General features: G+C 47.4%; 1 protein-coding gene across 5 annotated transcripts in view; it reads left to right on the top strand.

Moving 5' to 3' along the window:
- SFI1 (SFI1 centrin binding protein) overlaps positions 1-22,048 on the top strand; it is an 87,400-nt gene that overhangs the window by 29,329 nt on the left and 36,023 nt on the right. For 4 of the 5 annotated variants that reach the window (XR_005776176.1, XM_040416448.1, XM_040416447.1 and 1 more), the window contains exons 15-25: positions 7,173-7,254; positions 8,394-8,572; positions 10,450-10,525; positions 11,185-11,280; positions 11,719-11,795; positions 13,220-13,322; positions 13,391-13,487; positions 13,561-13,721; positions 14,327-14,401; positions 14,483-14,557; positions 20,052-20,228. Coding sequence is in view for 4 of the 5 variants with exons in the window: in XM_040416448.1 (XP_040272382.1) it covers positions 7,173-7,254; positions 8,394-8,572; positions 10,450-10,525; positions 11,185-11,280; positions 11,719-11,795; positions 13,220-13,322; positions 13,391-13,487; positions 13,561-13,721; positions 14,327-14,401; positions 14,483-14,557; positions 20,052-20,228 (1,198 nt within the window). In the remaining variant the exon portion in view is untranslated. The remainder of the gene's footprint in view (positions 1-7,172; positions 7,255-8,393; positions 8,573-10,449; positions 10,526-11,184; positions 11,281-11,718; positions 11,796-13,219; positions 13,323-13,390; positions 13,488-13,560; positions 13,722-14,326; positions 14,402-14,482; positions 14,558-20,051; positions 20,229-22,048) is intronic. The other variant, XM_040416449.1, reaches the window with a different exon arrangement.

Genomic DNA, 22,048 nt, shown 5'->3' with positions numbered 1-22,048 from the left:
CTCTCACTGGATTCGCTGCCGGCCATGGGCACGCCTCCTTCAGGTGACATGCACACATTCTCACCGACTGATCGCACTCTCCCTGGATGCGATGCTGACCGTGTGCATGACCCCCCCCCCCCTCTTTTCTGGGCGGCATACTACACTCTCACCGGATACGTTGCTGGCCTTGAGCATGGCCCTCTAACATGGGTGGAACGCTTGCGCTCCCATTGGATACCGTGCTGGCCTTGTGCGTGACCACCCCTCATTCCATGGGCGGAATTTTGCACGCTCACGAGATCCAAGGCTGTCCTTGTATGTGCCGTATTGGACTTGCACATGTTCCCCTTCATTGGGAGTAGTTACACTCTCACGAAGTTTCGGTGTTGGGTGAGTTGTTGCACACTCACTTAATGCTAGGATAGCCTTGTGCATGTCCCCCTTTCACTAGGTGGACCTCCTGCATTCCTGCTGGATACTGTGTGGCTATGTGCATGGCGCCCTTCGGGGCGAAGTATGGTATGCCCTACTTCTCTGACGCAGGTACGGCCTTGGGCATTCCCCCCCTTTTTTTTTTTTGGGGCGGGCTTTTGCACCCTTGCCGACTGCAATTTGCCAGGTACTTTTCCCCCCTTTCGGGGCGGTCAGTTTTGCGTTCCATCGCATACCATACTAGTCTTGTGCATAACTCCTTTTCAGTTTGCACTTTGCACTTCCGTAGATACTGTGGCACTCTGGCTGGCCTTCGCTGAGTGATATTTTTGCAGTGAGTGGACGTTTTTGTGCGTTGTTTGGGCCGTGTATACCTTCTCGTCCCGTAGGTGGGTTGGCCTTCTCACTGCTTACGGGGCTACTCGTACGTATCCCTCCTTTCCTCCTGCGACATATTTTTTTCTCTTGGGAGACGGTGTTTGCAGCAAGCCTTGCACTATTCTCTAAAGAGATCATTCTGTCCACCTGTGTAAGCCTAAGGTGTTGTCCAACAAACAATAAAGGAATGCCTTATATATAAGTAGACGGCCTCTACCTGCTCGCTACTGCTCCGAGCTGGGCGGTGCTCATTCATTTCGTTGGCCCTTCCGCCGGGGAGTGTTCGTGGTTCCTAGACACGTACCCATTCGTCTTCCCGCAGCATTGTTTCCCTGCGCTAGTGGTCACATGGTCGAGAGTGCTGTCTGCAGCGCCCTTCGCATTCTATGTTGGCTCTGGCGGGACTACGGTCCCCTCGCCTACTACTATTTCCTTCTACCAGGTTCGGGCCGCTCTTCTTGGGAAGGTCACCCAACTTCTCTTGGGTGCTCGCTTACCCAGGTCCGGAGGACATCCACCTTGAGTTCTTCAGGATATTCGCCTTCTGCGAAGCGGTGAACCGGGCGTCTCAGTGTAGCGGGGTTCTGCTTTTGAGCTGTCCTATGGCTTCTCTATGCCCACTCCTCCTTTCTTTTGGAGGGTGTTATCCCGGCCTCTGTCTCGACTGCCTTTTCTCGCCGGTTCTGTTTGGCTCCCACTCGGTACGGATCTCTCCGATGTGGCTTCTGTTCCGGCCACGCTTCAGAGGATGTTCCTTCTCTGCCCTCCCCTCTGGGAAGAGCATGGTTGTTCAGGTGGATGGTTCTGGTGTCTTGTCCACACTGACTGTACTAGCTGTGTACCTATCTAACGGGTCTACCGCGTTCTGTCCTCCCGCTGGGTGCAGATTGCGTTTTTTCCATTCTAGGCAATGTTTCTGCTATGGATTTACCTTCTCGGTAACTTGGGAGGACTACCATTTAGTCCGTCTTCCTGTGGTGGCTACATCGGCTTGGGCTTTAGCCTGTCTTGTCCTGGCTTCGGGCGGTTGCTGGGCGGACCCTTCGGTTCCTGTCCGTCTGCTCCCCCACTCCGGGTGGATACGGGACAACATTGTTCGGGGCCGACGGGACCAGTTCTACCGACCGTTCTGCCCGTGTTACTGATCATTGGGTTTTCGCCCGCTTGCCCAGGCGACTCTAGTGAGCTCGCTAGTGTTCGCTTCTAGCCGAGTTTTCGTCCAGGATCTGTGGTAGGACTTAGGACTTTACCTGGGGTTCTGTGGGAAGCTGGGCGTTCCCCCACTCTGCCTTTCTCTCTCCATGGTTCTGTCTTTCTCCAGCCCGGCCTGGACCTGGGGCTGGGACTCCGTTGCTTGAGGTATCAAGTGTCGTTCCTGTCCTTCCTCTTTCAGCGTTCCCCGACCCTCTGGGCCTGTCAGGAACTTCTTCCATGGAGCGGCTCTGGGGTTCCTTTGTACTGCCCTCCGTTACCGTCCTGGGAACTACATACTGGGCTCTTGGCGCTCCAATTTTTCCTTGGAGCCGTTACAGAAGTCCTCTCTACTCCTTCTGTCCTGTACGGTTGGGTTTCTGTAGCCATCGTGTCTCTGACTGGTGCCTGAGTGGCGGCCCTTCTTGTTCCGAGCCTTCTGTCTTCCCCCAGGACAGGGCTGTTCTCCATTCCGTCTCTTCCTTCCTTCTGAAGGTGGTGTTTGTCCTTCATTTCATTGAGGCAGTCGTCCTCCCCTTCCCACCCCCGGGAACGGACACTTCACCGATTTGGACGATTGTTTGGGCCTTGCAGTTTTTTACTTGGAGATCTCCGACTCTTGTCGACGTTCGGTCTCTTGTGTTCCCAGGAGGTCCGCGCAAAGGGTTGAGGGCCTCCAGGGTGGCTTTCCTCCGCTTTCTCAGTGTGGCTCTTGCTGTGGTTGTCGCACCAAGGGCAGGGTTCTGCTTTTGGTGTCACCATTCATTTTGCCAGAGCTGTCGGTTTTTTCCTGGGCCGGAGGCATTAGGCTTCGGCCATGCATTTGTAAGGTGGTCACTGGTCTTCCTTGCACACCTTACCGAGTTCTACAGGGTGCATACTCGGCCTTCGGCGTATGCTGCCTTGGGCCGCCTGGTCTGCAGGCGGCGGTTTTTTGTTGCCTTCGGGTGCTTCGCCTTGGTGCTGTGGTCCCTCCCCCTTTGGACTGCTTTTGAACGTCCCAAGGTCTTCTGTGTCCCCCAAGGAAACTGGGCGAGAAAACGAGATTTTTGTATAACTTACCAGTAAAATCTCTTTCTCGCTCTTTCCTTGGGGGACACAGCACCCACCCATTCTTTGTTCTTCTCTGACTGTTTCCGAGTTTGTTTTACCCTTTGGGTAGTTGGCTTGTTGGTTCCACTTTTTGGACTTTGCCTTTTCTCACTACTTGGACACGCAACTGGCAGTCTCTCTCTCCAGGCTGAGGGTATAGCTGTGGAGGAGGGGCTTAACAGTCTTCACTTAGTGTCACGCCTCCTAGGGAGATGAGCTATACCCAAGGTCTTCTGTGTCCCCCAAGGAAAGAGCGAGAAAGAGATTTTACTGGTAAGTTATACAAAAATCTCGTTTTTAAGGAGGCGGGGCACTGTTACGGGTGGGGGGCTGTGGAGTTCACTGTTAAAGGGGCGGGGTACTGTCGATCTTTTAACGACACATACAAACATTAAATGAAATATATCCGTGCGAAGCTGGGTCCTTCTTCTAGTATTTGATATACCCCCCCCCCCCCAATGTATTTGTGCATGTAAGGGTTTGCACTACGCAATTTTGGGTATTTATCCAATCCCTTTTAATGGTGGGGAAGAGGTACTAAACATTAGTGCCAAATTCATCAAGGGGTTCCCTTTTCTGTATGTCCCTTGTGGTTCTTTTCTTTCCTTTTGTATATGTATGCCGCTGCTACTAGATTTTAAATGTTATTTAACATAAAATTAATAAAATATTAATTTGGAATAATTATGCGCTGTGTATTTATGGGGTTTGTTTTGATGTGGATATTATGATTGGTTATAAAAATGAATATAACACTGCGCGCTACCGATAATTATATAAGGTATATTGGAGTGGGCAGCCGGCAACCTGTATAGACCATCTACTACTACAGCATACAATACCGCCAAACACGCTATAATATGTCAAAGGTCCTACCTTGACACACGTGTGTTTGCAGCGGTGCAATGTTCTGCAGCGGTCCTCTTCTTGTATTCTCTGTATGAAGCGAGAGAAGTAAATCCAAGGGGAGGGGATGACCAGCATAGGCTAGTAGGTATTAGTAGATTATAAGTATTGGGAAAAACTTGCCCCGGCCGGTGGCAGAATATTCCCGTTACCTGTGGATTATTGCTCACGTCTGAGCCAGTGACGTCACCGCAAGTGAGCTACGGGTTGTAGTGGGAGTCAAACTTCCAACGCGTTTCTAGTACAGGCGGTACTCTTCATCAGGGAACGTTACACCCACTACGTATGTTCTCATTATTTATAGTATATGCTGTGCCTTACTCCCTCCTCCCCATAGTAATTATTACTAATCAAAACCAAATAGCTCAATTTCTGAGTTAAGGCCCTTTGGCAACATAGTATCTAAATTGAATATCCATTCTGTCTCTTTCTTCGATTGCTTCTTGATGAAGTCTCCACCACGGGCATCCATTTCTATCTTTTCTATGCCCAAGAAAGACATGCCTTCTATTTTTCCGTCATGTAATTCAGTGAAGTGCCTAGATAGGGGGTGTTCTGTTGATTTCTTTCTTATATTATTCATGTGTTCACTTATCAGTTTTTTTAATTTTCTTTTGGTGCGTCCAATGTATAGTTTGTGACAGGGGCATTTGATGGCATAAATAACCCCTTCTGTGTTGCAGGAGATATGACCCCTTATCTCCTGTTCAAAACTACCCTCATAGTTATTTATGTATTGTGTTTTCACTGTATTTTTTGCTCTGCTTTTGCATGGGGCACATTTTTTACACGGGAAGAAGCCCTGTGGGAGATTGCTCAGAATATTCCTCTTTTTGCCTAGTATACCTGCTCCTTTACTAGTTGAGGCAACCTTGTTGCCTATGTTAGTTGCCCTTTTATATATAAACACTGGTTTTGCTGGTATGAGGTTGACTACAATTTTATCCTCTTTCAATATATCCCAGTATTTCCTAACAATTTTTCTGAGGATGTGGGTTTGTGTATTGTAGGGGATTATGATAGGTGGCATTTTATCCTTCATTTCTGATTCTCCTTTTTCTTTATTTTCATTTTTCTTTATTCCCAAAGGGCCTTAACTCAGAAATTGAGCTATTTGGTTTTGATTAGTAATAATTACTATGGGGAGGAGGGAGTAAGGCACAGCATATACTATAAATAATGAGAACATACGTAGTGGGTGTAACGTTCCCTGATGAAGAGTACCGCCTGTACTAGAAACGCGTTGGAAGTTTGACTCCCACTACAACCTGTAGCTCACTTGCGGTGACGTCACTGGCTCAGACGTGAGCACTAATCCACAGGTAACGGGAATACTCTGCCACCGGCCGGGGCAAGTTTTTGCCAATACTTATAATCTACTAATACCTACTAGCCTATGCTGGCCATCCCCTCCCCTTGGATTTACTTCTCTCGCTTCATACAGAGAATACAAGAAGAGGACCGCTGCAGAACATTGCACCGCTGCAAACACACGTGTGTCAAGGTAGGACCTTTGACATATTATAGCGTGTTTGGCGGTATTGTATGCTGTAGTAGTAGATGGTCTATACAGGTTGCCGGCTGCCCACTCCAATATACCTTATATAATTATCGGTAGCGCGCAGTGTTATATTCATTTTTTCAATTTGTGATTTGTACAGCTTGCCTGCACAGTATCCTTTATAGCAGGTACGGGACTGCTACAACACCGCTGCGATCTTATATATGATGAAGCGCCAGTTGATCACTTATCATATGATTGGTTATACACAGCAATTATTTTGTTGGAGCTAGTGTATTTCTGGGGGAGACTCTATCTCTCTCAGATCTCTTGTTTTCAGAAGTCAGACTCTCTTTGTGACACCAGACAGACCTAAGAAAGGACTGACTGTGTCAAAACCTACTATCTCTCATTGGATTTGTTTGGCCATCTCAGAGGCTAGCAGAACCTCCTTTCTGGATCCCTGCTCATTCAACTCAGGCGGTAGGGGCCTCTTAGGCTGTGGGTCACTGGCCTTCAGCCCTCCAAGTGTGTAAGGCAGCTACCTGATCATCTCTACATATTGCATTCGCTGATGTGGCTTTTGAGTGCAAAGTCTTGCAGGTGTTGACTCTCTGGTTGCACTCCCCTTTTCTCCCTAAATTTTCTCCCACCATTGGGACTGCTTTGGAACCCCTACCATCGGGAGTGCTTTGGTTTTGCCAGTGTGACTCTGATAAGAAAAATTATTTTTTATTATTGCCTTCTCTTTTTTTCAATAGGGAGGGGGGGGATAGCCCTGAACCAGTCTATATTTTCTTCCTATAAAGGCTTTTGCCAGTTTGGGGATTGTTTTGCTTATATGGTTCCTTTAATGGTTATGCTTCTCCTACTGCCATTGTACAAACTGTTTTCACTTAGTCTCCTAGGAAGGGTATAGCTGATGGGAGAAGCTAAGTGTCTGCAGCTGTACCCATGGTCTTGCCTGTGTTCCCCAATGAAAGGAAGATAGATTTTTATACTGATGGTAAAATCATTTTATTTTTCTGCATTGGAGGTGCCAGCAAATTCAAATTAGTAGCTCTCATCAATGTGTGGAATTCACATTTATAATGAATAACATACTTCTGCAGTTTATATTATTAAAATATAAATTACTCTATTCACTTGCATAAGCATCGGATTCTGTTTAGGCACAACAGTCCTGATAGAATCCTGAGCTAATGAGTTAGGAAAAGTCTGATCTAATGCAGACACATTTTGATTCAAAGGCTGTGTGCAAGCACACGTGTAACAAGTGTGTAAATCACTAGTAATAAAAACACCTACTGGGAAATGGGGATCCTGTGACCCTCATATGTCGATTTGTAGCAAATGTTTTTCCCATTAAAATAATAGAGAGGTGGCTGCACTTGCATGTGACTCTCACCTTTTAAGTCTGTTAGACCATCACTTGTCCCTCTCTGTAGCACTTATAGATTGCAATGGAGAGAGCCGTATGCAAGCGCGGCCATCTCTTATTTGATTTAAATTGGAAAGTCAACCCCTGTTCATTGGGTCACTGGGGACCCGCTTTCCTGATAGTTGCGGGTTGCTCCTTTTGGGTCTCTCTCTTTTTTTTTTTTTTTTTTTTCCTATGCATGCCATAAATGCTTAAGATGAGAAACACCTTCTATGCTTACTAGTCCTATTGTTTTTGTTTATTCATCAGTTTTTGTGTACAGAGAAGAGTGCTCCTCACTTGGAGTAAGAAACTGCAACATCAACAGGAGACTCGTTTAGCAGAGAGGATGGTGAGTGCATTATACAGTATATTCCCTTGGAACCTAAAAACCATACAAAATAACCAAATCTTTAACCTAATCTTGACATGTTAGAAGGTTCAACCTTAAATGGGTTATCCCATCTCACTGTTTCCACAACGACATCTCCAGTTGGCCAGGGATAAGGAAACTGACAGGCGGGCCGGCGCTCTGCTACGCATATAGTGTAGCACAGCAAGCAAGACTATTTCCGTAACTCGGGAGTTCTGCTACGTTGTTTACGTAGCTCCCATTCACTGCAGTGGATGCTAAGGAAACAGCAGAACGCCGGCCTGCTCTGCAGTTTTCATACATCCAGCCCCCTGGGGCCAGCACTTAGTCGGGACAGCCCCTTTAATAACCCTAACTATATTATTTCATATTATACCAGCCTGTCCTGTTTTTCATTCTAAAAAATATCACTGACAGTTTGATTATGTGGAAAAGTATCAATAAAAATATCAGAGGAAGATTAAACTTTTCAATAAAACGTAACTTTTACTATTTTTAATATCAAAATATTTTCCCACAAAACATATTGTGCCAAAAAAAATAATGTATATAGCAGAACCTTACTTTGGATGTCTTATGAAAGATGCATTCCAAATAATTGAAGATGTACGGACTTACAGTTTCAGTATTAGGCCCATGAGAAGTGAGGTCAGGATGTGGGGAGAGATAACCCTGTTAAGTCCCTAGTGGCTACATATGCCTACAAGCGGAGCACCCGCCCCGAAAGGGGCGACCCCACTTCTCGGTGGTTAAGCCCTCTCTGTAACCTGTAATGGCCCTGCCAGGTGGGTCAAGAAAATCGTCCCGACGCGTTTCCCCAGTTTTAACACTGCTGGTTCATCAGGGGATCAATAATAAGTAAATCCAATCTTCATGGGCATCAAGATAGTTGGTAACACGATAAAAAGGCATTCAGGTACCATACCATATTCCTCTGTGATAATGTTTTTTATTCTGTTTTACTGACACTGGGCTTTTTATAAACCAGATGCCTAATCAAAATGGTATCTGGCATAAATTCTAGTTTAGATTAACACTTTGTATGGAGATAAATATTGAAGCACAAACTTGGAACACACTCTTATCTTGATTTCACATTGTCCTGTCTGTAATTCTAGGCTATTCTGCAGTGCAATTCGAGGTTGATCGAACAATACTGGCACACGTGGAAAAATTGTCTCGCAGCTCTTTATGCAGAACGTGAGGGGATTATGTTGGCCTCAGAACACTACTGCAGGAGACTGCTTTTTATAGCATTCCACACATGGACTGAATATGTTGAAGATATAAAAGCAGAGTAAGAACACGGGTTCACTGCAGATAAATGTAATAGTTTATTCCAGTGATGCCCAACCTACGGCCCTTGGGCCAAATCCGTCCTGCGAAGCTGTGTCATGTGGCCCATGCGACTCCCTGGAAAAAGACTAAGGTGTACCAATACGCCTTAGACTTTTTCCCCACATTCATAAATACGCCTTAGACTTTTTCCCCACATTCATCAGCACAGTGAGCGCTGTGAACAGCACAAGCAGCGCAGCGATGCTGCCTGTGCCTGAAATAGCCAATAAAAAAGCTCCTTACAGCAAGGAGCTTTGTCTTTGGTTGGTATGAGCGCGCCAGAGCATTACAAGTCGGGTCAGGCAGGGGAAGACGGCGGGAGCTGGAAGGAGGAGGGGCCGGCTCCCATGGTGGCTGTAGTAAGGAGAGCGAAGCACACTGCCCGAAGACCTTGGGCAACATGACAGGGCCGCTGGAGAGGTAAGGAGCGTGGACTCATGTGACTGGTCCCCGGTGACCCTGTCACCCCACTAGTGACCCTGCTTCCCCCTCCCCCTGTCACCCCACTAGTGACCCTGCTTCCCCCTCCCCCTGTCACCCCACTAGTGACCCTGCTTCCCCCTCCTCCTGTTACCTCACTAGTGACCTTGCTCCCCCCTCCTCCTGTTAGCTCACTAGTGACCCTGCTTCCTTCTCCTCCTCCTGTCACCCTACTAGTGACCCTGCTTCCCCCTCCTCGTCACCTCACTAGTGACCCTGCTTCCCCCTCCTCGTGTCACCTCACTAGTGACCCTGCTTCCCCCTCCTCGTGTCACCTCACTAGTGACCCTGCTTCCCCCTCCTCGTGTCACCTCACTAGTGACCCTGCTTCCCCCTCCTCGTGTCACCTCACTAGTGACCCTGCTTCCCCCTCCTCGTGTCATCTCACTAGTGACCCTGCTTCCCCCTCCTCGTGTCACCCCACTAGTGGCCCTGCTTCCCCCTCCTCGTGTCACCTCACTAGTGACCCTGCTTCCCCCTCTTCGTGTCACCCCACAGGGAAGAAGGTGAACAGCCTCCACCGACTATGATCGGATCTGTTCAGTTTCCGTTCGGATCCAGTCTTTTTTACCGGACACAAAAGTGCTACATATAAGGCTTTTTTTGTCTGGTCTTTCGACAGAATCTGCAGCAGAGGCTCCAAACGCAGCCTCCAACGCAGATTTGAAGGCCTACGTATTATGTATTTTAGTAATGCTCACACGTGCCCCCTCACAGTGTTTGCATTTCTTTCTGGCAAACTACCTGGTTCTGGCCCGCAAAATTTATACCATGTCTAGTGCGGCCCTCAGAAGGAAAATGGTTGGGCACCACTGGTTTATTCCATAAACTAATTATGGATTTACAGGTAACAGGTAAAACGTGTTGTCTATTATGCAGGAAGTTTATATGTGCTAGTCTTGTTTGAGCTCCATTTTTTTTATTCATTGTTTTCATTGTGATACAATGGATTCCTTAAATTATATATAGAATTCATGTGGTCTAATGAGGCCACTGACGGCATACGTACAATTACTTTTGGGACAGATAGCAAAAACATAGCCTTCTTTTGGAGTTACTAATTCATTTCACAAATTCTGTTATGATGTACAAAAATGATTCATTTAAAGGGGTTGCGCAGTGTCAGGATACTGATGATCTATCCTTAGGATAGGTGATCAATATCAGCTCGGTGGGGGTCTGACTCCAGGCACCCCCGCCCATCAGCTGTTTGTATGGGCTGCGACTCTTGTGAATAAAATGATGTGAGTGAGTAAAATGATGCCCATTTATCTATACAGTGTGTAGAAAGATAGAGCTATATAGATATGTGTGTGTATATATACCAAAATTGCATTCTTTTTTGCCATGTCTCAGGCGCTCCAAAGAAGAATCTGCTTTGTGTCACCACCAACAACTCTGTCAAAAGAAAGCTTGGAATCAGTGGAGGCTGGTGAGATGTGTAAATTATATCAACTTAGGGGGTCATTTATCAAACTGGTGTAAAGTAGAACTGGCTTAGTTGCCCATAGCAACCAGATTCCACCTTTCATTTTGGACAGCTCCTTTAGAAAATGAAAGGAGGAATCTGATTGGTTGCTAAGGGCAACTAAGCCAGTTCTACTTTACACCAGTTTGATAAATGACTTCCTTAATTTTTAATGGATCGCCTACAATGATTCGATAATGTCTAGATGCCATTGCTGGGTAAACTTGTCAGCAGTCCTACAGCTGCTAAAATACTCTGCAGGCAACTCTATATTACAATGGGGGCATACTTACATATTTTACATAACTCTGATCCCTTTCCCCTGCTGTGACCGTTTAACATACTAGATAGTTAAGTACTCCAGTAGTTATGGTTTTGTTGGTAGGGAATGTGAAGCCAGGAGGTTGGATGCTTGGACTTAGATTTCTATTGCCAAAATGAATGTCTACCATTCTAAGGACCATGGTCATCTATGGAGATACTTGTTCCTAAAATGTATGTAGCGTATGATTTGTAGAATGATCAAATGGTTGAGTAATGTCAAAGAAAGCTCTGCTTACTTCACATTATTAAAATATTGGTTCACTCGTATATTATTGTAAGCATGTCTGTTTTGGTGGCAGTTTGTAGTTTACAGACATCATAACCGGCAGACGCTTCATTGTGCGGATGTACACTATCAGCAGCGGCTGCTCAGAAACATTCTGTATGCATGGAAGGTAGGTATGCATTACCACAACTTTAAAGACTTCATTTTACACTTTTAATAAAACCAACATAAAACATAATGGAACATAAGGGAATGTTCACATGGTAGATTTTGACATCTGCTGCATATTCCTTATGTGAAATGACATCTGTTTCTGCCTTGGCTTTTCGTGTGAAATGCTACGGCCTCACAGAAAGTTTTGCACCACTGAATGGAGCAGAACTGTGAGCAAACTCCTGCTAGGGTTTGCTGTAATATCTGCGAGGTAGCCACACCAGGAATGGACATGTAAAAATGCCCTTAAGCAATCCTTAAGCGTAGATGCCGCACCATTTTTGGCTCAGAATCATTGCTGAAATCTGTTGTGTGAACATACGTTAGTATAACTGTATTTTCACAAATAACTTTCATTATGTTTGAGAATATCATGGGTCATTCTTCTTTTTAGCATTACCATAGGAATATCCAGAGTATTTTGCATCAGGTGGCCAGCAAAGAGAGGCAACAAAAAGAACGTATCATGCAGTAAGTACACCCCCTGTGCTGACATCAAGGAATTCATAAATAATGGATTTCTATTACTGTTTGCACATCTAATTACTGTATTTTTTTTGTACCATAAGACTCGCCTAGGATTTGGAGGAGGAAAATATTTTCCATCAGACCCCCCCCCCCCCCCCATCCTCCCTTAGTCTCAAATCAGCCCCTATCAGACTCGGATCGCACCCCCCAGCCCCACTCAGCCTCAGATTGGGGCCCCCATCAGACCTCAGATCAAACGTTACAAAAAAAACGTACCTTACGCAGATACAGGACACATGGCTCCATTGCTTCTTTCAGGTCCCGCTGTGTACTGTGTAAGGTCATGCTACGTCCTGCCACTGTGTGCGGTTAGGACACCCACATTCTAATGACCGCTTTCATAATGGTCAAAAAAGACCATTGGGAGACTTTGTTAATTTTGTTTTCTCATGCTGTACTTTCTCACTGTAACTGGTCTACGCAGCTGTTCCAGTTATAAGGGGAAATCAGCCCTGTTCCATCAACTTTTTTGCCGCTGTCAGGGCTGTGCTGGGGTTAGTTGGACCTAGCAGCAGCCTCCTGCTACCGGCATTTTGATGACCACAAGAGCAGTCAAGCAATCACTGGGACCAATAGATGCCTATTTGTTGAGTGCTGTAAATAAAAGAGAAGACAGAAGTAGGGAAAACCACTTCTCTCCAGAGTCCTCAGCAGTCTCTGATAGCCGGGCACCTGATGATCAGCTGTCTACTTACTTGGGCTGCAGATTTAAACTCTTCTGCTCATATTTGATGCATTGATTTTAAAGAGGTTTTCCTATTCCATAATTATTTTAATCTGCATTCAGTACTACAAACAATGTATCAATGCTGTCTCAAATACCTGTTTTTCATATTGGCACTTTCCATCCCCTGATCTTTGCATCAGCTCATCTGAGCAGGATTTTTACATGCAGATTTCTGTGTTTTCCTCAGCTTTCTGCTGGGTTCACTATAATCAAACCCACATGCTTTGCTCTGTGATGTTATATGTTAGGAGTCGTGACATGCGGAGCAAGCCTTTTGAAATATTTCAGAGCATGCAGGGTTTGTTTAGCAAATCTGGCAGTAAGCTGAGGAAAGCAGGAAGTTCTGCATGTAACCACCCTGCTCTGATGAGCTGAAGGAAAGTGCTGACATAAAAAGCGGGTATTTGTGGCAAAAATATGCAGTGTTTGGGGTCCTGAATGCAGATAAAATATTTATAATGGGACTCTTTAAGGACCTGGTTCACCTGCTGTATGTATATGGTGGGCTGGTGTCAAGCGTTTCAGTGTAGCTGTGTATATACATCAAAGAAACTAAACCTATATAAAGATATATAGATAGATAGATATATAGATAGATATAAAGTTGTCCTAGAAGACCTCAATGTGTTTGTATGTTTAGCGCTGCCCTAAGCACTTGGAGGAATCAAGCAGCTGCTCAAATACGGGAAAGAAAGCAGACCGCCATTGCTGAACATCACCATAGAATTATGATACTGAAACAGGTATATTTTCATGCCTAAGATTTATGCCCATCAGTTTGGTCAGTTCCATTGACCAATTCATTTTACAGGTTTTGCAATCATGGAGAGAGGCTGCATATATCCAGGCATGTAATAGAGAACAAACCTCCAGCGAAGTAAATGTGGCAATTGGGTGCCTGCAGAAAGGTAATAAATGGAACAAGCTTGCTAAGCTGTATTACATTGGCTTTTGTTAATTTACTGTCCCCCCATACTTCAGGGAAAGTCAGACACATGTTCTTGTACTGGAAAGAACACAGTCAAACTATGAAGGCAGAGCGACTGAAGATGGAGATTGCTGCAAAGCATCATGGAAGAAAATTATTAATGATTTGTCTTGAAAAGTGGAAAATGGACCATGCTTTGTGTTTAAGAAAAATGGTAAGTAGTAACATACATTATGTAGCAGCCTTTCCTCAGAATCGCACACTAAACATGGACAAAGAAGAAAATTAACTCTTACCACCTCTTTATTGTAAATCATTGTGTTAACCCGTGGGAATAAGTGGTGACATAGCATGGAATTTCATTAGTCCACCATATTGAATAATTAGTTACCGTACTTGTTTCCAGCCCAGAACTGCATAAGTGGAGGTTCACATTCACTGAGGAATATTTCATGTTAACATTTTGCTTTAGGCTGTATTCCTGAAGGTTTCTTACCCAATCCTTTTCCAACACCCTCCAGCAATTCAGAATATTTATTAATCTGGCTGGTTTAAAAGGATTTTTTCTTTTCTTAGCTATGAAAAAAATATCCCCACTTTATTGTGCAAACCAGCGACATGTTTTTTTTTTTGTTTTTTTTTTACTGCATGATCTAATGAGTAATATATAGTGGTTTTCTAGATTTCTGTGATTTTGTAACTATGAAGTTGATCATACACCAATTTCAGTAAATTCACATTTTTTATTTCAACTGGAAGTACTGATGTCCCAATCCAATAAAGATTTTCATAGAGTACATTATTTTGCTTCTTACACAGCTTCTTCAGCGACAGCAGATGATCTTTTCTGGACACAGACTATGCCTATATCACCTGAAAAGATGGCACCAGTTGGTAAAGTGCATTGGTTTACAGACTTTTGATTATTATGCTTTACTTGGAAATATGCCCAATACTTGTGCATTTATATTACAGCTGTTGGAGAAAAGGCAGCAGGATAAACAGACGGTACATGCCTTGTGGCACTGGTCTATCAACCTGCAGGGGAAGGTATTATCCTGTTCAAATATAGAGATAAACTAATCACATATATGGTAGACTAATAGCATTATTTCTCGCCCATATTCATTGGGGGACACAGGAACCGTGGGTATAGCGATGTCCTCTAGGAGGCGTTGACACTAGTAAAAGCTGTTAGCTCCTCCCCCAGCACCTATACCCTCTCCAGCCTGGAGAGAGAGCTTAAATTTTTTTCTAGTGTCAATAGGAGGCAAGACCTCCCTGCTCTGCAGGGATCTCCTGAAGATTTTTTATTTTAGTTAATTTTTTTTCCTTCTTTTTCAGATGGGCAAACAGGGACGCCTCGCCTCACTGTTCTCCCGGGGTCGAGTTGCGCCAGTGCCGGTCACCCACACTGCTGCCTCCCCCACAGAAGACAAGGTGGACAAGGGCAGCCTCGCTCCCCTGCATCCCGCCAGCCAAGGGGTCACCCATCCAAGCCCCCCTTTTCCAGCGTCCTGCCACTACGGTGCCAGTAGCTGCAGGGGTGACCCTGCTGGACTAGAGGAGGGGTGAAGATGGCTGCAGGATGAGGTGAGTACACGGGAATAGGTAAGTATTAACCCTCTTCCCCCTCCCTCCCTCGTTTCATTATCACTCAGGGGCCCAAGCGCACGTACGATTAAGGCATGCCACCTACCTCGTGGCATCTCTAGCCAGTTTAACCCTTCCAGGGGCAATCCCTGTTGTGGCTTTCTAGTTCCCCCCTTACTAGGCAAGGTTCAGGGGGAGGAGAAGGCAGGGAGTTACGTCCACTCCATCGGGGGTTAATGGAAATGCCCGCGCCATTATTCAAAAAGATGGCGTCCGACATAGTCACTGGTCGGCAACCATCTCTGGTCTTACCCACCTCCCCCTGCGATATGCCTAAGCTCGGCGACTCCAGTGGAGGCCTAGAGCAAAGGAGAAGGGCGGCTGCACGGGGTTGCTGAATAGAGGGAGTTGCCTGCGGCGCAGTGCACCCTCCGGGGTCGTTTCCATGGAGTGAACAGGCTTCCCTGGTGGCTGTAGCGGTGGCCGGCGGGCATGTGGGGACCGAGCGGACCGCTGGTCCGACCGCTCGGTCACACATGCAGAGCAGGCTCACCTGCGCAATCCCCACTCCCCGACACCTACCACAATTTACACCCCTTGGAGCGGATGCCGGCGCGCCACTCTGGAAGGGGTTAACTGCAGCGCGATCGGCCATGCACAAGCATCGGTGTTCCGGCCCGCGCTTCTCTCTGCCCTACCCGCCTGTCATCTGCGGGGTGAACGCCCCCAGTCAGTCCGGCAGGTCTCTGACACGGCCGGTGCAACATTCGGCGGGGGGGGGGGGGGGGGTCCTCCTGGTCCTGGTCCTGGTCCTCCTGACTGCCTTAACCTTTCCTGGCCACCACCATTCTTAGGCCGGCACCTGATGATCTGGGGCCGTTTCATGAGTGGAGGATTTTAACTCCTTCCTGCCTATCATTGAGGCCGGCTTCCTAGTATTCATTTTTTTTAAAATAATAATAAAGGGAATGTGCGTCCATTCGGGTCCCCCTCAGCCGCAGGGCCACCCGGTCGTGTCCTATCTCGGGTAAGGGGGACCCAATCCGCCCTCCGGGGCCGTTTGGTTGATGATTCTCCACCTGCGCAATCCAGTGACGGACCGCTGCAGGATCCCAATCCGTCCTCCGGGGCCATTTGGTTGATGATTCTCCGCCTGTGCAATCCAGTGATGGACCACTGCAGGTTCCCAATCCGTCCTCCGGGGCCATTTGGTTGATGATTCTCCACCTGCGCAATCCAGTGACGGACCGCTGCAGGATCCCAATCCGTCCTCCGGGGCCGTTTGGTTGATGATTCTCCGCCTGTGCAATCCAGTGATGGACCACTGCAGGTTCCCAATCCGTCCTCCGGGGCCGTTTGGTTGCTGATTCTCCACCTGCGCAATCCAGTGAAGGACCACTGCAGGATCCCAATCCCTCCTCCTGGGCTGTTTTGGTTGATAATTCTCCACCTGCTCAATATAGCGGAGAACCTCTGGATTCCCAATCCACCCTCCGGGGTCGTTTGGTTGATAATTCTCCACCTTCGTACTTCACGTGGAGGACAACGAAAGTATTCCAAACCCACTCTCCGGGTCGTTTGGTTGATAATTCTCCACTTGCGCCATACAGTGGAGGACCTCTGGATTCCCAATCCACCCTCCTGGGTCGTTTGGTTGATAATTCCTCACCTGTGCGATTCCAGTGGGAGGAAACTGGAACTTCCAAATCCACCCTCCCGAGTCGTGATTCTCAGCCGGCGCAATTTTATACAGGACCTCTGTTCCCATTCCACCTCCTGGGTGGTTTGGTTGCTAAGCCCCCTCCTGCGCAGTCCGCAACTGCCAGGGGCGAGATTCTGAGGTGCAGACCTGCGCACTAGCGGACCACAGCAGGTCATCTTCTCGAACATCTCCGCACCCCCTCCCTTCCTTTCCGGGTCATGCTCAGGCGCACCCTCTCTCACAGGAGCGGGTCCGTCCGAGGGAGGGGAATCACTGATTCAGACCCTGACATGAATCCGAAGCAATCTCCTAAGATTGCGTCTACGGTGGCCAGCAGCACTTGTCGTTGGCATTACCCCCTTCCTTTGGCGGAGTAATTGCACTACTTTGGGATACAGTACTGACCTTATACATTGTCCCCTGTCATAGGTGGACGAAGTACAATAACATTGATTTCAGTGCCGGACGTATACATTCCCCCTTCTGTAGGTGGTTGAATTGCATCTCCACTGGGTTCAGTACCTGCCGTATTCATTAGCTCCTTCCACAGGTGGCGGGATGACATCATCTCTGTTTACATGGTGTGCTGTATGCATTACCCCCTTACTTAGGTGCTAATTGCACTCCCAAAGGGTACAGGACTCACCATATGCACTAGTTCTCGCCATGGGCATTAACCCTCCTTCCTAGGTGGGGTATTTTCCCTACCACTGGCTTAAGTACTCCGTACGCATTCCACCTTCCATAGGTAGGGTAATTGCACCACCATTGGATACGGTCCGACTGTCGCGCTATCCTCCCATAGCCGGAGTGTTACACATCACTGTGCTTCCTGCCTGCCTTACTCCCTTTCGCAAGTGATCCACTAGCGGGGGAATAACTGAATATCTTCAGATTTTTTGGCCATGATTATAACTCCTCTGTCTTCTCAGGGGGTCTGCTAGCATCACTTGTGTCCTGGGGGTGTGTCATGGGTCTTCATTGTTCCAGTCGGTCATAATATTGTCCACATCAGTAGTAGTGCGTACACCATTGCACATATATGGTGAGTACGTTCCAGCGAGTCAATTGCTTCACTGACTGTATTATCTATCCACCACTCCTCCTTCTCTGGGAAAATGGTTATGCTGGCGCTCTGGTAGCAGCTACAGCGTGTTCTCCTCCTCAGGTGCAGCCTTTCGCTAATGGTTGAGTTCGTGGTCGCTGCAGCGGGTCATCCCCTAAGCAGGGGCCCTACCCTGGCGCCAGCTTGGCAGTTGCTCCTGTTCAGCGTCGTTCCAGGTAGAGTTTTTAAGGTTGCTCTATTTAAACTGAGGCAGTATGGTACGTGGCTTCTACGGATAGTCTCAGGCCTCCCTCTCAGCTGACGGGGCGAGCACTAGCTATTACTGTGGGAGCGGTATTGCATACCACTACATACTTGGGGTCTGTCTGTTTAGCGTCAGGTGATGGACTCTACAACTGAAATCCTTAGCTACTTCTGTATAGCACCAGTCTCTACGGGAAATGGGCTTGGACCTAGCCTATTCTTCCCCTGTCCTTTTCCTCCTCTAGATCAAGATTCATAGACACCCCGCATGCCTTAGTAGTTCCTATGTTACTACCTTCCCTTATCTGCATCTGCACGGGGTATTCTTTTAGTGACCTTCCATTCCAGGCACGCTCCGGTCCCAACTGGTGGGCTGTGGCACCCTCCACATCCCTCCTGCTATAGGGACTCCTTCCATTAGTCTGGGTGTGCTAACGGTATCTACACGAAAGCTCCCCACCTTCACTCCCGAGCAGGAGTTCCAGAAACATACGACATGGATGCCCTGACATCTCCTTGGCGGGAGTTTCTCCCTCCTTACGTGTTTCTTCTCTCCTACCCAGGGTTCTACGGAGGATCAGATGGAGGGCATTCCGACAAATCCTAGTTGCTCTGGATTGGCCCCGTCGCGCGTGGTACGCCGATCTCGTTCTCCTTCTAGGAGATGTCCCTTGTCACTGCCACTCAGACGACCTTTCTTTACGGTCTGGTCTTACATCGGCATTTAGGGTCTTGGTTGATGGCGTGGCTTCCCCTGGTGCCCATTAAAACCTTTCTTCAGGGAGTGGCACATACGGTTCCTCCGTACCGTCCTTTCCCGCCTTGGGATCTGAATATAGTTATCTCAGAGTTCCAGTCTTCTCCCTTTGAGCCCTTGGGGAGATATTTCTCTCCGGCTCCTGTCCTAGAAGGTAGTTTTTTCTTGTGGCTCTCACATCCATCAGACGGGTGTTTCAAGTTGGGGGTGCTCTCTTGCAGAGAACCCTTTCCTGGGTCTTCACAAGAATAAGGCGGTTCTCTGGCTCATTCCTTTTTTCTCTCGAAGGTGGTCTCTGTCTTCCACTTCAATGTAGAAATTGTCCTTCCTTCACTGTCCCTCTCCTTCACTCCCTAAGACAGGGAGTTACATCATTATTGGCAGTCTCCAGTCCCTTCCGGCGTATGGAACCCCCCTTTTTTTGTCATCCGGAGGTTCTACGCAACAGATTGGCGGCCTCCGAGGGGCAATTGCACAATGGATTCGGTCTGCAATTGCTGTACCGTTCCGCCCTTAAGTGTCACGGCTCGCTCCCCTGAACGGTGGACGCTTCTTGGGCTTTGAGGCATCGCGCCTCGGCTGCTCAGTTGTGTAATGCGGCTTCCGGTCCTCCTTACACTCATTCAAGAAAATTTTCCAGGTGCATTCTTATGCATCTGCAGCCGCTGCTTAGCCCGCAAGGTCTTGCAGGCGGCAGTTTCTTAGCTACCAGCAGGGCCGCTTGCTTCCATGGGTCTGTGGTTTTTCCCTTCCCGTGGACTGCTCTTGAACGTCCCACGGTTCCTGTGTCCCCCAATAAATATTGGCGATAAAAGGAGATTTTTGCATAACTTACCAGTAAAATCTCTTTCTCGCTCTTCATTGGGGGACACAGCACCCACCCAGTATTGTTGTTCGGCCACAGTGTGGCAGTTGCTGGTTAGACCCCTGTTGGGTCTTTTGGCATGGTTGGTGTTCCATGTTTTTCTCTTTGGTTGGCTTGCTTCTCCTACTGCGTATTCACAAACTGAAGCTCTCTCTCCAGGCTGGAGGAAATATAGCTGCCGGGAGAGGCGCTAACAGCTTTTACTAGTGTCAACGCCTCCTAGAGGACATAGCTATACCCACGGTTTCTGTGTCCCCCCCAATAAAGAGCGAGAAAGAGATTTTACTGGTAAGTTATACAAAAATCTCCTTTTTTTAGGTTTTTGACTATTGGTTGGCATATGTTCACGAGTGTCGGAGAAAGAAACAGCGACTCGCCAAGGCAGTTGAGATATATCGTACTGACCTTCTGCAAGAAGGAGTCAGAAGAATTTTGCATTTCTTTTCAGGAATGAAGCATTTCAGATCTCAGTTGTCTACCCAAAATCAGCTGAAGGTAGGAGTGCGATTTAAATGTTTTCCACCACTGGGGGGTGCTTTTGGGCTGCCGAACTTGTGTTGCAGCAGAGGTCACCATGTGGTGCAACACCCAGTAGCATGGGGACTTTCTGTTGCTGTGAATTTGGCTGTTAGGCCTCATGCACACGGCCGTGCCGTTTTTTGCGGTCCGCAAACCGCGGATCCGCAAAAAACGGAAGCCGCCCGTGTTGCCTTCCGCAATTTGCGGAACGGAACTGGTGCCGGCAATATAAATGCCTATTCTTGTCCGCAAAGCGCGGACAAGAATAGGACATGTTATATTTTTTTAACGGAGCCACGGATGCGGACAGCACACGGAGTGCTTTCCGCATCTTTTGCGGCCCCATTGAAGTGAATGGGTCCGCATCCGAGCCGCCAAAACGGCGGCTCGGATGCGGACCCAAACAACGGTCGTGTGCATGAGGCCTTAGACTATTTTGGTCAAAACACATGTCAGGTTTACTCAATGTGCCCAATAAAAGACATGAACGGTACAACTGTTTGTGTGCTATTAGTTTAGATAGATTATGTTTGCCTCTAATTATGACTTGAATAACAATCAGACCACATGGTATTAGTAATCAGTACAAAAATGCAGGCAGTGCCAAAGGGTTCACTTACTTTTTATTGCAACACTGTCTCAGCAGCATATACCCCATGCAGTGCCATGTAAATCTAAGGTCCTACAGTATTTTACAGCATCAGTGCGTTCTTCACAGATAGATCATTACAATCCCAATGTTGGCATCTACCCAGTGATGACAAGTTTGTTTCTGGATATGTGATCATGTTAATTGTAAATCTATGTTTTGTAGATATCCAGGGATTAAATACAGGATATATTGGGGGGCGTGGCCGGAAGCTGACATGAGCGGACACACTTAGCTGAGCTCCGGATCCAAGGCCTAACTTCATGTTAATCCTGTACTTTATCTGCCGCAAAAATTTCATCCAGATCGGGCAGGAGGTCGGGAAAGACCCGCAGCACAACCATGGCCCGTAACAGAGCACAGTCGGCCGCTGACCGACTCCGGGAGTTTGCCTGCTTGGAAGATCAAGATGGCGCAGGCTCCCGTTCACCACCTCCGGACGGGATTAGAGATGGCCCTGCACATGAAGAAGCGGAGTGTGCAGCTACAGAGCCATCCTTGAAAAGGGGTCACCGAGCAATTACTGCAAGCGATAGCTACCTGCTGCACATCAATGGTGGGCAAGCTGGAGGAGGTGAAGGTGGATATAGGCCTACTTCGCCATGATATGCAGGCCATGCGTGAACGCATCAAAGAGACCGAAAATAGGATCTCAGAAGTGGAAGACCGTGTACAGCCGCTCCCCGCAAAAATTCAAGAGCTGGAGCAGAAAGTCAACTTCTGGCAGCAAAAATGTGACGATTACGAGAACTGCACAAGACGCAATAATTTGCGGATCAACGGTTTACCTGAAAAATCGGAGAGTAACAACCCATGTGCATTCGTCACCACCTGGCTCCGTAACACCTTTCCAGAGGCGACATTCTCATCGGCCTTCATTGTAGAGCGTGCACATCGTGTTCCCGCCAAACCCCTTCCACCGGGGGCTCCTCTAAGACCTCTACTGGCGAGATTGCTAAACTCTACGGACAGAGATCATGTGCTGCAAATGGCGCGTAACAAGCAGGAGCTGAAGTATGATAACAACAACATCGTGATTTTCCTGGATTTTTCGTCCGAATTACAGAAGCGCAAGGCAACATTCAGCATGGTGAAAAGAAGAGTCCGGGAGCAGAACCTATCCTACTCTATGGCATATCCGGCTCGA

The sequence above is a fragment of the Bufo bufo genome, chromosome 2 (genome assembly GCF_905171765.1).
Source record: "Bufo bufo chromosome 2, aBufBuf1.1, whole genome shotgun sequence".
In the NCBI taxonomy this organism is placed as follows: Eukaryota; Metazoa; Chordata; class Amphibia; order Anura; family Bufonidae; genus Bufo; species Bufo bufo.
This window is presented reverse-complemented; position numbering and strand designations above follow the sequence as displayed.